The sequence below is a fragment of the Apteryx rowi genome, unplaced genomic scaffold (assembly GCF_003343035.1).
Source record: "Apteryx rowi isolate R43461 unplaced genomic scaffold, aptRow1 scaffold_70, whole genome shotgun sequence".
NCBI lineage: Eukaryota > Metazoa > Chordata > Aves > Apterygiformes > Apterygidae > Apteryx > Apteryx rowi.
In genome coordinates this window covers 1,104,258-1,119,574 of record NW_020450983.1, presented here as the reverse complement: position 1 = coordinate 1,119,574, position 15,317 = coordinate 1,104,258, and the positions used below count along the sequence as shown (strand labels likewise).

The following is a 15,317-nucleotide window of genomic DNA, read 5'->3' as shown; positions in this document are numbered from 1 at the left end:
GTAAATAGAAAAATTGCTAATCTCAAGTTTATTTACTTGGTTATTGCTTGTATTGCGTTACTATACCCTCTACCCTTTTTCCTCTTCTATAGGTGTTCCTTAATATTAGGGTGTAGTAAAATTAAAATATTGCCAATATATTTTTCAGGTGGATGGTGGAACAGAGTGCCTTGTAGAAATCCGTAGCATTGTCTCGGAGTCTGACGTCTCCTCATTTGAAATCCAGCACAGTGGGTTTGTGAAACAACTGCTGCTTTATTTGACATCCAAAAGTGAGAAAGATGCTGTAAGCAGGGATATCAGATTGAAAAGATTTCTTCATGTATTTTTTTCTTCTCCAGTAAGTTTTCCTGTTTCTTATTTTGGAATTCTTTAGTGATCTTTGTTTCAAATTGTACATATTTGACCATCTGAGATTCAGTGATGACCTTGACTTTTGAGGATGGAGGACATGAGGAATGTTTTGCATATGACTAGGATGTATAATACAACATCTTTTACATGGTTCTGTGTCTTTACAGGTCATAAACTCTTTAGAATAGCCTGTAATTAGAGAAAATTAGACACAACAGTAGAAAAAGTTTCCAAAATGGCTGATTGTTTGAGTCTTAAACAACTTTGAAGTTGTTCCTGACTTTAAAAAGCTGATACGGAAAGAGTTTGGATAGTAATCTCTCACTCTTTGTGCTAAATACTGCAAGAAACTGGATTGGCCAGTTTTAAAGAAGGAGCTTTAATGTGGAAGAGGAGAAAGTAATTAATTACAGCTTCCATGAAGCTTACTCTTTGGTGAATGCTTAAAATCTGTGAGGCTATTAAATCTAAACAGGGAGAGAAGTGCATTCTTTGAAACAAGTCTTCCATAAACTTATGTATCAACTAGTTGTCCTGATACTGCAGCTACTTCAAGTCAGAGCACTGATTTTAATTTCCTTTTTTCATTATTCTATTTTTTGAAACAAGTCATGGTGTAAATTTTTTAAGATGGATTCATTAAAGCACATAACTCAGACTTGAACATATTTCAGCTCCCTGGAGAAGAACCCCTTGGAAGATTAGAGCCATTAGAAAATGCACCTTTGTTGGCGTTAGTCCACAAAATGAATAATTGCCTCAGCCAGATGGAACAGTTTCCAGTCAAAGTACATGACTTCCCTAGTGGAAATGGAACAGGGAGCAGGTAAGGATTAATGCTCAGGTAACAGTTTTGTTGGAAGCTCTTGTTTTATGCAACTTGCTCCAATGCTGTAAGTTTCAAGAGATAACAGCCCTATAAAAGAAAAAAGCAATTACATAGTTGTGTTTGTGAGTTTTCTTTTTTACTATTTATTTATTTTTTACTCAGTAGAAGGTTGAATATTTAACTGCATCTTTGCTTACCATCTTGTAATTTCTCCCCCAATAGATTGGGGATGGAAGTGTAATCTTAAATGCAATCTTTTTACTTTAAACTAAGAACTGAAATGTCTTCCTTGTCCCCGTGTAACAAATACTGGAAAGAAATAAGCTGTTTATTGCTAACTGAGACACTGATATCTTATTGTGGGGGCGGGGTGGGAGGGGAATAAAGTCCTGAGTGCTATTTTACAGTGCTGATCCTCATTACTGAGAGAAGTTCTGCTTTCTTGGCTGGTGATGGGTTGAGTGATAACTGTTGACTGCCTGGATAGTTATTTAAAAACAAACAAACAAACAAAACTATAGACCTGCCCTGTGTCTTGAGATAAATTGAGAATCCAGTTCTTTATATGCATTTTAAGTAACAAAACTGAGTGAATGAAGACTTACTTCTACGATTCCTTTTCTGTACTCTTCCTTAATACATCAGCACTATTTTTGATTCAGTGTATAGCAACTAATAAACTTATTTTGGTATAAGGTGCATATAAGTTTTTAAAGAGCACCCAGAAATACTTTCAAAGGACAGCTTGATTATAGGCCTATCCATGTGACTATAGGGAATTAGGGGAGGAGTTGTGAAAGTCAGGTTTTAGAAACTACTGTTTACGTCATGTTAATGTTGAATGTTTTCAAGTTAAAGCTATTTAAAAAGTTTAAAGCTGGTGGCATAAACTTTTTTCTCTCTTTAAAAGAGGAAAAAGTCCATACTATATATGGGCTTAAGTTTTGAGTATCAAACTCCCCAGTATATTAACATTCTTGTTAAATAGTGCAAAGTAGAAATTCCACTTCTTACAATGCTACTTTCTTAGACCGTCTTTGACGAGGTTATGTCTTGGCTTTTGGAAGATGATGAAATGCATGTAGCTTAAATTTAAAGTTTGAAATGCTAAAAACTTCTGTCTCTATTTCAGGTAGTAAGATAGTGTGGATTTTTTGTCACCAACTGTGACAGAACATCCATTGTATTAGGTGTATAGAGCCTCTCACTATAGCAGTAAGGTAACTTACCCTGAAGTGTTCAGCACTTGGTTTTTGCAAAACTGTTAGAATCCATGGGAATGAATGCAATGTACAGATTTCTAATACTTGAAGCAATTAATGGTATTGGCTTTTGCATATAGTATGCACTCTGTAATCTTGTAATGCTTTCTAATACCCACTATTTGTGTAAAAAATGGGGTAATTACAGAAGTTAAGTTTATAGTTATAAAAACAAAATTCTGCTACCTCTTTTTTAATAGAAAACTAAGCGTGGGAAGTCAGACTAGTGCAGCATTGTTCCACTGCTAGTCTAACTGTGGATTTGGTCAATGAGTATTTTGAGGCATTAAAAATTTGGTAGTCTTTCACTAGTACCTGGAGATAGAAGCAGCCCAAGATAAGAGGCTTGTGTATAAAAACGATAAGCTTAAGTATTGATAGTTTGGTGAGATGGAACATGTATATAAACTGTACTTGTTGGTAAGGAAAAAAAGGATAAGTAAGCATATAGTTTTGTCCCCTTAGGTCCTTATTAAAAATAACATGAATGGATATTTGCGTTTTCCGCTCCTAATTCCTATCCTTATTGCATTTGAAGGTAAAGGCAACTCTAAACTTAATGTGTCATCAGTTGGCCACTGAACAACTTCAAACATAAGAGATGGTCAGTATAGACCATACTTTAATCAGACCTCTGACTAAACTTTCTCTTAATCCATTCAGCTTTCATTGGAAGTGAGTTTTCATCCAATTTAGGTTCTGGTGTTCTTGTAGAACAAACTTTTAAATACGTTTATTCAAATCTTAATAGCATATTTTTAGAGAGAGAAGCTAAGAAATCTTACTCTGAGCAAGTAAATTCTCAAATGCATGCATAAGCCTATTTTAATGCATTGTTTATGCAATGACGATTATTAGATTTTCTTTGTGTAGCAACTTTTTTCACAAATTATTTTGAGTTTTTCTCTTAACAGAGGATCTCAAGCTTTAAAATTCTTCAACACACATCAATTAAAATGCCAACTGCAAAGACATCCGGACTGTGCTAATGTGAAACAGTGGAAGGGCGGACCTGTGAAGATTGATCCTCTGGCTTTGGTACAGGCCATTGAAAGATACCTTGTAGTTAGAGGTATTTATATCTTATGCAGTCACGCGTGTGTTTTGGTTCTTAAGATAATTAGTGCTATCAATAGTACAGAGTCTGTAAAAACCCGACAGGATTATACTGAAGAAAAATATATGGTACCTAAAAATGTATCTAGTTCAGAGAGGAGACTCAAGCTAAAAGGGAACTTGTCATTTTCTAGGATGCTTTTTCTGTTGTAATAAGTTCAGTCCAAATACTAACAGAAATATAATCAAATTGACTATCGGATTGTCTATGACGTGGCATATTTGATGCCAGATGTTGACAGGGAAACTTATCCTAACATGTCTGAACCTTTCATTCTTGAATTGATGTATTTTGGAACTGAAATCACTTGGAGTTTACAAAAGTTACAGTACAAAGGTATTATTACGCTTAATTTAAAAACATATAAGGATGTATTTCTTCCTCTCTCTCCTCAGGTTATGGCAGAGTTAGAGAAGATGATGAAGATAGTGATGATGATGGGTCAGATGAAGAAATAGATGAATCTTTGGTAAGCTTTTGATGGCGGGGGGTGGTAGGGAACAGTATGGGGAGAGCTTTAAAGCAAAGCTAACAAATTAGTTTCTTACCTTGTTGTTTATTTTGTTCAGGCTGCTCAATTCTTAAATTCAGGTAATGTGAGACACAGACTACAATTTTACATTGGGGATCACTTGCTGCCGTATAATATGACTGTGTATCAAGCAGTTAGGCAGTACAGTTTACAAGCTGAGGAGGAGAGGGAGTCTACAGATGATGAAAGCAACCCGCTGGGAAGAGCTGGGATTTGGACAAAAACGCATACCATTTGGTAAGTTGGCTAGAGAAACCAGAAGTTGGTGACCAACTTCTCCAAAGTCTAGTTCTATGTACTTAAAGAAAATTTAAATATAGATTTCCCCCCCCCCCCCAAAACTGTGAAGCTTTGAACTTCCTGATGTGCTTGAGATACTTAAACCATGGTAAGCATTTATTGTCAGCTACAGGTATTTCCTTCTAGCTAATGTAAAATTACATTAGGTAACATAAAGAGTAAATGAGGATCTAAAATGACAGCAGCTTGATGGAGTGAAATTGTTCTCTAGCATTGGGCAGCTAACTACAACCAATAGAGAATATGTCTGCAGTCTACAATTAATGATCAACTTAATGCTGTTTTTTATAGTTTAATTACTGTGCAGATAAATGTATTCTCTGGTTATACCTTATGTTTGCATGGCTGTAAGGAGCAGCCTTGGCCTATGACTGTGGCAAACATTCTAACATCCAGCTGTGTCTTTTTTCTTACTAATATTTAAATACTTGTCATTCAAAGCAAAGTTCTTTGGGATTTGTTTATGCGTTCTGCTTCTCCCAGTTCATGGAGCTGGAGGGTCCCCATTTTTCCTCCCCCATGCTTTACTTCTGAAGAGCTAGCTTCAAAGGCTGGATCATATCCAAATGCACTATTCTTTTCTTTCTGCTTTTAACAGTCATTCAAGTAAAATTCTGTTAATCAAAGAAGTAACACTTTAACAACTGGTTTTGTTTTCATGTGTGTTAATATTTCACATACATGTTTATTAAAATTTTAATTTCTTTTTAGGTACAAACCTGTGCGAGAGGATGAAGATGGTAATAAGGACTGTGTTGGTGGTAAAAGAGGAAGAGCACAAACTGCTCCTACAAAAACCTCCCCTAGAAATTCTAAAAAGCATGATGAGTTGTGGCATGGTGAGTATATTGCTGAGGTAATATTTGTGACATTTCTGAAAGTGTGGGGAGGAAGCGTGTTTGGAGACACCGCAATAAATGTTTCTTTTAAAAAATGCATAATATAAGAAGAGTAATCTTTATATACATATATTTATATATTTAAAAGTAAGCTACATATTGTCTATATAAACTGCTTTCATTGAGTGAATGCCATATAAATGACACATATTGCCTAGGCTCCTAATACTCCAATCTAGGAAAGACTTTAATTTAAGTGACTGGCTTTGATAACAAAAATCTTTCTTTTCTTTGCTGCTAGATGGTGTATGCCCTTCGGTATTAAATCCTTTAGAAGTTTACCTCATATCTACTCCACCTGAAAACATAACATTTGAAGATCCATCATTAGACGTTATTCTTCTTTTGAGGGTTTTACATGCTATCAGTCGATATTGGTATTACCTGTATGATGTGAGTAGAGCACTTTTAATCACTTTCATACTTAGTATGAAAAACTGTGTTTAGTACACCTTAAAATAGTCTTCCTTCCCTACCCCCCCCCCCAAAAGAAAAGGTGCAAATATTTTCTTCCCCTACCTCTTTCTCTAATTTATGGTAAGGTGAAGGCTTTAATTTCTAATGATCAGACATGTATGCTCTTCACTGTGTTAAAATAAACATACTTTCCAAATTCTTTACTCCTTTAAATTCAAAGAGCAGTATCCTCACACTCTGTATGAGCCAGGTGACAAGGAAAGGCTTGGGTTTTTCTGGTTTTGTTGTCCTCCTTCCTCCCCCCCCACCTCCTTTAGTAAGCAAATTAGAGGTGTAAAAAGACTTTCTGATATTTCTTTAATTAGAAACATATTGTTATTTAACATCACAGAATGCAATCTGCAAGGAGATTATTCCAACCTCGGAATTTATCAACAGTAAACTGACAGCAAAAGCAAACAGGCAGCTCCAGGACCCTTTGGTCATCATGACGGGGAACATACCAACGTGGCTGACGGAACTTGGGAAAACATGGTAGGAATGACTTACTCTATAGTATTTCAAACTGGAGTTCAATAGGCCTCTTGGCTGGGCTGCCAAAGTACAGCATGTTACAATGTTTTTGAAAGTATTGAGAAAGAGTAAAATATAGTCCCAGAAGTCTTAAATTACATGGTGCTGCTTGGATGAATGCTTACGCCCATACTGCACAATTTGAACCAAATGTGGATGGAAAGGACTAGCTGCAAAGTTTAGACCAGTGCTTACAGGTGTTACTGAGTAATTTGAAGTTTTCTTGTTGAAATACAAATACCTGATTCTTGATGTTATGTGTTCTTCTGTTTAGCTTCGTGATGGCATTTTTATTGCTCCACCATATTTATCTTAGCATATTCAGTACAGTACAAAGGAAAACGTAATTTTTATAGTAAATGTTAAATAATTACTGTTAATGTTTATGTTAAGAGTCTATAATAAATGTAAAAAGGTTATAAACATAGTATAACTTCGTTATAAAGTGTTTATAATGCTTTGTAGTATCTTGATAGACAGTATAAGCAGTAAAACTCTTGCACCTGGGGAAAAATAAAAAAGAGAAATTGGAGTTGACATTCTTGGCTTTTCCAGGTATGGTAATTGAAGCAACATTGGGTCTCCCAACTGGAAATAGATTCTCTGCAGATACTATTTGGTCTTCCATTCTCAAAACAAATCTCCCAATTTCTTCATTAACATTCCAGACCATAAATTACTTGTGCTTAATACTTAATGTATATTCTTATGTATATTCATCTGTAGCCATATTTGCGCCATAAAACTGCCTTTCAGTTAAATGTTAGTGTGGAGCATTACACGGAGAACATGCATGTATTCAAGAATAGTAGATCTGAAAAAATAAGAAGTTTCTCTGCTTACTAGTCTTCCATGGAATTTTTTTTTTTTTTTAAGCATTTTTGAAAATAGTGAAGGTGGACTGCTGGTTCTGCTGTAGACAGGTTCTCCTTTCTTCCCCAAGTGTCTGACCTTGAATCTGAATTAATACACTAATTGTAAAGCAGGCATGAACAAGTAAATGCATATCTACTTTCTGATATGATCTCTGCCTAGCCAAGGCATTCAAATATTTGGGTTATGTTTCTGGAAGAGAATTTTCTGGAGTCTGTGTTTACTTTTTAAAATGTGATCTCAAGATTTTGCTCATAAGCATCGTAGCTAAAACAAAAGTGTGTTCTGGGAGGCTTCCTTTTGGAGGATGCTTTTACTAGTGTTTAATAAAGCCCTAGCTTCAGGCATACTACATTTCTGTGGGGTTTTTTTGTTTGTTTGGGTTTTTTTGTTCTTAAACTGTAGCAATAGATGTTAGTTGAATCTCAGCTAATTAATCCAACACTCTTTACAGCCCGTTTTTCTTTCCATTTGATACTCGACAAATGCTGTTTTATGTAACTGCTTTTGATCGTGATCGAGCCATGCAAAGACTACTGGATACTAATCCAGAAATCAATCAATCAGACTCTCAGGATAGCAGAGTGGCACCAAGACTGGACAGGAAAAAAGTAAGTATATCCTGTTCAGAAATGGAATGAATGATCTGTTTGCTTTGCTGGTGTCTTTAAGAATGTCATGGTGAACCAATTTATTTTTAAAATTTCAATTTTTGGTAGCATAGTTGAAGAGGAGGCTTGTTTTTGTTTCTTTAAAAGCCCCAAAGCATAAAGTGTATGTCTTCTAGGTATCTGCCATTAGATGGCAGAACTGGCTAGTCTATACTACATTGCTTTTCCTGAGCCTGCTTAATTTTGAATTGAAGTCAGTACACTTTGTGTGCATTCCTAAGATGAACTTAACAGTTTTGGGTTACATTAGTGTTATTTTCGTAGACTGGCAGATTGGCTTCTAAACCTCTGATTCACTCTAGGTAGAATTCCAGAATAATTCAAATAGTAGGATTTAGGGGCTTAAATATTACCTGAATAAACTGAAACATTGTCCTTAGCATTCTGAGAGAGTATTTAAACCTCTTGTCACTATGCAATAATGAAGTTAAGCTGTGACTGTTTTAAATTGGGGGAGTCTTGGGTGTCCACCTTGAATCTGGGGAGAGATGTTATCTGCTGTATAGTATAGATATGCTGTATAGTCTTGGACACCTCAGGAAGAAAGACAAGAGACATGAGAATCTAACTTAACTAGAATATAGTTTCCAGTGCTTAGAAATCCCAGTGCTGCTTTTGAAATCTCCAGTTTTCCCTACTACAGATTTTGGAAGGGCAGGGAGAGGATTCTTCCCTTAGGTTGCTGAACTTTAGCATCTCTAATCTGTTTTTCTGCACCATGTATTAGCTCAGGGGTGATGGGAAGAGCAGAAAGTTTATGTGAATACAGGCTAACAGCTTGTATGCTACCTCATCTTTTCTAAGCAACTGGTTATAGAGCTACTTTACTTCTCAAACATTAAACCGAAGGGAAAGGACTGACCCCTGGGACTCTGCTGTCCCAGACACTCCTCTCACATCTGTGTGAGGTACGTAATGTCACATGACACCACTTTGCTATGTTGTCCTGTTGCTGGATCCTGGACAAGAATAGTAGCTGTTTTAAGTTACACTGATAGAACTGTAAGGCACTGGTTTTCATTTTATATTAAGTACTGTAATACTAGTCTGCTTTCATATAGAGGCAAGAATGTAGTCAAATGGAGTATAAACTTACTAATTATTGAACTGTTGAACTATTAACACATGGTGGAAAAGCTTGCGTAACTAAATTTTTTCCTGTTGTAACTGTCTTGGGAATTGGGACTTACAGACATAATTTCACTACTTAAAACTTCTCTATAATGTGTAGCGCACTGTGAACAGAGATGAGCTGTTGAAACAGGCAGAATCTGTGATGCAGGATCTAGGCAGTTCAAGAGCCATGTTGGAAATCCAGTATGAGAATGAAGTAAGTAATGTCAATGCAGTCTAATTTAACCCCTTTTTAATGAAGATTAACACAAAAAGCTACAACTTCCCTAGAATGACTTGGTCAGACTCTCTTCCTTCCCATCACTGGTGCCACAAAATTCTGTCTATTAATTATCCCTCATCTGCTTAGTTATGGTTTTTAGTTGCTAGGGGAAACTCTGAATGCTTTCATTCAATTTCATAATCAGTTTTATTCTAAGGAGTGCATTTCTTCTACCTCTAACCAAACAGCTGCACTTCCCTTTCTTCTGTAGTATGATCTTTAGGTGGCTAATTCTTTTATTCCATTGATATCCACTCTGATATGTGGTCTTCCTAAGCTTTTCAATTCTGTTATAACTGTTGGGGTAGTTAGGTTCTCTAGAGGCTTTTTGCAATAGTCTATAATGTAGCATAAATCTCAGACTAAGTAAAGATTTTGACATTCAAATTGACCTAATGGACTCTCTTGTTGTGTTTTTTATTTTTGTTTTTTGTTCTCCTACCCCTGCACCCTGCCTTCCCTTCTGAAGGTTGGCACAGGCCTAGGCCCCACACTAGAGTTCTATGCACTTGTATCTCAGGAACTACAGAGAGCAGACTTAGGCCTCTGGAGGGGAGAAGAAGTAACATTAGCCAATCCGAAAGGTAAATGTTTTACTACTAAAGTTATCAATGTTGATCTAATATAGGACTGATTCTAAGCTGACTTTAGGTGAAGAGCTTTCATAGAGTGCCTCAATTTTTGGTCAGATAATAAGGCTCACGATAGGGTGAGATTGTTTAAAAATAATACTAATAATTGGTTGTTAACCATAACCTAAACTTTTTGTAAAGTTACCTGCTTTCAAACTTGTCTCTGGAATGAAGCTAGCAGTGTATGTGTTGAACCTTTCTTTCCTTCTTCAACAGGAAGTCAGGAAGGAACCAAGTATATTCATAACCTTCAAGGCCTTTTCGCACTTCCCTTTGGTAGAACAGCCAAGCCAGCTCACATTGCAAAAGTTAAAATGAAGTTCCGCTTTCTGGGAAAACTAATGGCCAAGGCCATCATGGATTTTAGACTGGTAAGAATAAAACAGTGATTCTAAATGGTTACATGAAAAATCTAGCTTTGGTTTGGGGGGGGGGGGAAATAGCATTAAGAGTTGCATGGAAGCATTTTCAGCTTTAGCGATTTTCTTATTTTTTAAGGGGGAAGAGGGAAGGACAGTGTATGTTGAAGATYTTTAAACTTATTCTTGAGTCTACACTGAAAAATGGAAAAGCTAATTCCTATCAGGTGTTGCGATCTCTGCATACTGGTTTCAAAATTATTTTCGGCTTATTTGCTGTCACAAGCTGATAACTTGCTGATTGCTCTAATGCATATATGTTCCAGACCGTCAGTTGTGCTTTGTCAGCTGTAAATTTCTCAAGTAAAAACACTGTTTTGGTATGTGAGAAAACTATCAGTTACTCAGTGTTCTAGATCTAGCCAAGAGATAAAATAGCAAAATACTGTAGTTCTGAAAGACTAACAGTTCAATACTAAAACACGTTTCGATTCCTAGGTGGACCTTCCTCTTGGACTTCCTTTTTATAAATGGATGTTACGACAGGAGACTTCCTTGACATCACATGACTTGTTCAGTATTGATCCAGTAGTAGCCAAATCAATATATCATCTTGAAGATATTGTAAGACAAAAGAAAAGACTTGAACAGGACAAAACACAGGTGGGACAGTAACCCTAAGTAACCATCTTTACATGCTTCTGGTTTTTAAGAAGTACCCATAATTGAATAGAGTGTATGATGGTGCTTAGTATTGGTGATAATAGTAATGACTTCATTTTAAAAGAAGGAATAGTATTAATGTGGCTAGTAATTATAACAATAGCAATTTTTTGTAGACTTAATCATTAAGCCATTCTGAGTAATGTGGACTTTTAACATTAGAAATTTATTACAGAATCCTTGTTTCACTAGAAACAGCAAAAACTGCAAGAAGTTCTTATAAAGTAACTTCTGGTTCACGTTGAAAAGGCTGACTCTTGTATTGGGAGGAAAAAAAAATCTGTTCTCAATTTTGAACATGCAGAAGGCTTGGCTTTTGTTATTAGTTTAGTTAAATTCTGTTTGTTTGTTTTTCTCTTTTTTTTTTTTAAGAAGTGCCGTTTTCCACTAAAAAATGTATGTAGAACTGATATAAATTCACTTTGTATGTAAACGTACAGGTTCTTCTACAGCAATAGAAGAGTCTTAGTTTTTATAGGTTACCCACTCTTAACTATAAATAGTAACGTTCACTGTTGCAGGGTGGTGATAAAAGGCTTTCGTCGTGCATGCTCTCTTTTCAGCATCCAATATTAATAGGTTAGATGGTAGTAATATAACTTCTACTCCCAATATATCTGCTTTATTACTAATGAAGTTATCGCATCCCCTCACTTTTTCTCTCCTTGGTCACCACTTCTGATTTCCCAGTAGGAGTTTGAAAAGTCTGAAACCTGATGGATAAAAGCTGAGAAATGTCAGCATGCATGCCAAATATGAATGCCGTTAATTATTGTAAGAAAAAACATAGGCTGAGCACCTTGGTGTTTCACACATACCTACTTTACTTGCAACAGTATTTTCTAAACTTAAAATAAGCAAGAAGCTTAAAAAAAAAAATCCAGAGTTGCTAGGAAAAACTGTACTGTTGTGATCTTTCAGGTTTATCCATTTTTAAGATAGTTTACTTGCCTTGTGTTGGTTTGTTGTTGTATATACTGGAAAAATAGAGGAAAGCAAATACTGTAACAATACTAAAAATAATATGATTATTATAGAAAGGTTCACTTAGTCAAAACTGTTTTAGAAGTTGTAACTCTTGGATAAATTAATATGAATGAGTTGTTCTTACTGGTTTTCACTTTGAATTTTTTAGACCAAAGAAAGTCTACAGTATGCATTGGAGGCTCTGACTATGAATGGCTGCTCAGTGGAAGATCTAGGGCTGGACTTCACGCTTCCTGGGTTTCCTAATATAGAGCTGAAAAAAGGGGGAAAAGATATACCAGTCACCATCCACAATTTAGAGGAGTATCTCAGAGTACGTAAAAGCAAAGCTAGGACTATGTGTTTTCTTAGTTCTTTCCCACCTTACTCCCAAGTTGTTTATTTCCAAATGTATTTCAGTTCATTCTTGTGAACTGGACACAGCAATAATACTTCTCCTGCTAATTGCTTCTGGTTTGTTCTAGTTTATTACCAAAGAGTTTGAACCCTAGTCGATGCACTGCACTTGAAATTTTGTACAGAATTGTCCGGTTTATACATAATGAAGTCTTCAGACTTATGCTTTTTGTGGCTATAAAGTGTTGTAGTAAGTGGAATAAGTAGAGTTGCAGACTTTCGGAATCTTCTAACAAGCTCCCACATTTTGATATGATAATGAATGTTTAGACTACTGATGGAGCACCTGCCACCACACTTCAGTTGGCTTTGAACTGCTATACTAGTTTTGAAGTTCTTTGAGTCAGACTCAATGCTGAGTAGAAATTAAAGTGAATAGAATGTTAAAAGCTTTAGGTAAGGAAGAGGGAATAAAACAATGCTGTAATAAGTTGACAGTGTGCATGCATCATGATCTCTGTCTCAGAAAGGACATAAAGCCTAGAAAAACTCAAAAGGGCAATACTGATGAGGTTTCTGCATAAGGAAGTATTAAATGGAGTAGACTAAAAGCAGCCTGGCAAAGAGATGGGGAAAGGAAGGAAGAATGAAATATTATGTCAAAGTCATGAGGAGAATGGAGATGGGAATGGTTGATTGCACAGTGAAAATGTCACATTCCAGTTTCTAAATAATGCATTTTCTAGCAGGTTAATCTACTACCAATTTCATTCTCAGAGGACTGTTAAGATTTTCAAGCACTTTTCAAACTCCTGGATATTAACTGAGAACTTTGCAAAGTTATTCCACAATCTGCACAACGGAATGTTAAGAGCAATTTTAGTTCATGTTCCAGATTCAACCGGTTATGCACATATCCAGTTCTCGTATATGTATTTCTTGAAAGTGAATGCTGCTGATCAAGAAACACTCATAAAATTAAACATATTTGGAAATAAAGCTGTTTGCAGACTTACAGACGGGAAGTACCAGCTACTGTAGCTTGTTAGAAATGGAATTTGTATTCTTGACTTGCCAAGCAAGTTTGCTTTCAAATCTGACTTGGACAGTTTGCAGTCAGTTACTTCCTCTAGACAGTGTATTTCAAGTGTCTGATACAGTGATGAAGGCTTACAGACATTTCAGATGTCATGTAGTTGTCCTATTGAATGCCTCTGGTATTTTAAATGCAGATTACACAAAGTTTGCTTTCTGCTTGTTTGTAAATTTTCAAGACTGTTTTCTTTAGGACACTTGCACAGTTTTTTTCCTTGTCTTTATATTCCCACCTTAAAGAGAAGACTTAACTAGATCACAGTAATCTGCAGTACAGACTTAAAATGTCAAGGAAACAGAAAAGACTTTAGAGAATATCGATGTCTTCCGTATCATGAGTATGATGAATTGCAATTTTGAAACAGTACATTTGATTTATCAGTTAGCCTCTACACCTTCCTGTGGATAACTGCCTTGCTCTTGAAAATGTCCTTTTCATTACAATCTTGTTTGGATTACCATTAAGACTAGTTTATAAAACTAGAATATCCAATTGTTACTTTCCTGCCACCTCTCACCCCCACCGCACCCCCAGACTGTTCTGTCTTAATCAGAAAGCACTACCTTACAAGCACTGCCTTAATCAGAAAATAGTTCTATTTCTTCTACTAGTGTCCTGAAAGACTTTACTCTTTATCATGGAGGGAGAAGAAAAGAAGTTGACCTGCTGCTTCTAGATTTCTGGACAAAAAAGTTTGTTTCCACAGTGCAGTTCTTAAAGCAATTTGGATTTCTCTGCGAATCCACAAGACAGTAAGGCACCTTAATTCTGCCATACACCTCTGCTCATGGAAAATATTCACAGTTTCAAGTCAGCACCTTCTACTGCTACAATAGTGTAGGGCCTTCTGTGCTGCTGTTGCTTACCAACTTGCTCTTCAGTATGAAAACCTGATGCATGAAAGTAGGGATATGTATCTTAACCAAAATGCAACAATTACCTCTTCCCTAGAAAAACTTATCAACAGAACCTAATACGCTTTCAATTCTGAGTGTTGTCTGGACTGAGTAACTCTATTGGAACAGTGTTCAAACATCTGCTTAAGAAGTCCAGCAATATCATGAGTTCTTACCACATTCAGATGCATGCTTAAATGTCCTTTGAAGCTTGCTTCAGCATTCTAGGTTAGAGCTTTATCACATTTAGAAACCAGTAGCTGTGTGTTGACAACACATGTTTTACAATCGGCCTTCATTGCCCGCTACAGTTGAGGATACTTGAGGCAAGTGTAATCATCAGTGGCACTAACTGACAAAAGAATCTGAACTTAGTTACAAGCAGTCTACCAGGTATAATCTATTTGTGAGCTTAGTGGATAAATACTGGCTGCAGGAGTGTGAAAATAAGTTTGTTTGGGGTTGTCTCACTGCTGTCCCCCACCCCCCAAGTGACTGGGATTACTGTTTCTGTAGGCATTATCCTCTTTGGAAGGGCAGTTTAATCCTGAGGGAGCAACTGCAGATACCAAAGCATAAAAATAAACCCATCATACTGTCTTTTGTCTTAAGAGTCTTACCAAATCCCAGTAATTTAAGGTGAAGGTATTCAGCTTTTCCATATTTCTGTGATATTAAACCATTTAATATAACGGAATGACTCAAGTCTACAGTGTACAGAGACAATATGTAGGTTAGGCTTGTAATAATATCTAAAACATGATTTTTGAACAAGGCTCACACTTGCTGTTAAATAGAACCAATTTAACCAGCTGTTCAGAATTCTGAGTATTAGCTTTGTTTCCTCAAAAATTGAGACACAAGTTGTTTAAATTCTGCTTCAGTTGCATGTTTAGGGTATTCTAAACATGAGCTTTGTTTGCACTCAAATGACTTCTGTGATGGAGCAGATAAGAAACAACTCTTTTCTTTCCTCCCTTCCTCCCTTCCTCCCTTCCTCCCTTCCTCCCTTCCTCCCTTCCTCCCTTCCTCCCTTCCTCCCTTCCTCCCTTCCTCCCTTCCTCC

The 15,317-nt window shown here is 36.3% G+C and overlaps 1 protein-coding gene across 5 annotated transcripts in view; it reads left to right on the top strand.

Moving 5' to 3' along the window:
* Positions 1-15,317, top strand: part of TRIP12 (thyroid hormone receptor interactor 12) — a 64,207-nt gene that overhangs the window by 43,300 nt on the left and 5,590 nt on the right. For 3 of the 5 annotated variants that reach the window (XM_026087063.1, XM_026087066.1, XM_026087065.1), the window contains 14 exons: positions 149-340; positions 1,029-1,180; positions 3,345-3,517; positions 3,958-4,031; positions 4,132-4,331; positions 5,106-5,233; positions 5,535-5,686; positions 6,102-6,244; positions 7,611-7,767; positions 9,059-9,157; positions 9,693-9,807; positions 10,072-10,226; positions 10,713-10,877; positions 12,073-12,237. In XM_026087063.1, the coding sequence (XP_025942848.1) occupies positions 149-340; positions 1,029-1,180; positions 3,345-3,517; positions 3,958-4,031; positions 4,132-4,331; positions 5,106-5,233; positions 5,535-5,686; positions 6,102-6,244; positions 7,611-7,767; positions 9,059-9,157; positions 9,693-9,807; positions 10,072-10,226; positions 10,713-10,877; positions 12,073-12,237 (2,070 nt within the window). The remainder of the gene's footprint in view (positions 1-148; positions 341-1,028; positions 1,181-3,344; positions 3,518-3,957; positions 4,032-4,131; positions 4,332-5,105; positions 5,234-5,534; positions 5,687-6,101; positions 6,245-7,610; positions 7,768-9,058; positions 9,158-9,692; positions 9,808-10,071; positions 10,227-10,712; positions 10,878-12,072; positions 12,238-15,317) is intronic. The other 2 variants (XM_026087067.1, XM_026087064.1) reach the window with 1 other exon arrangement.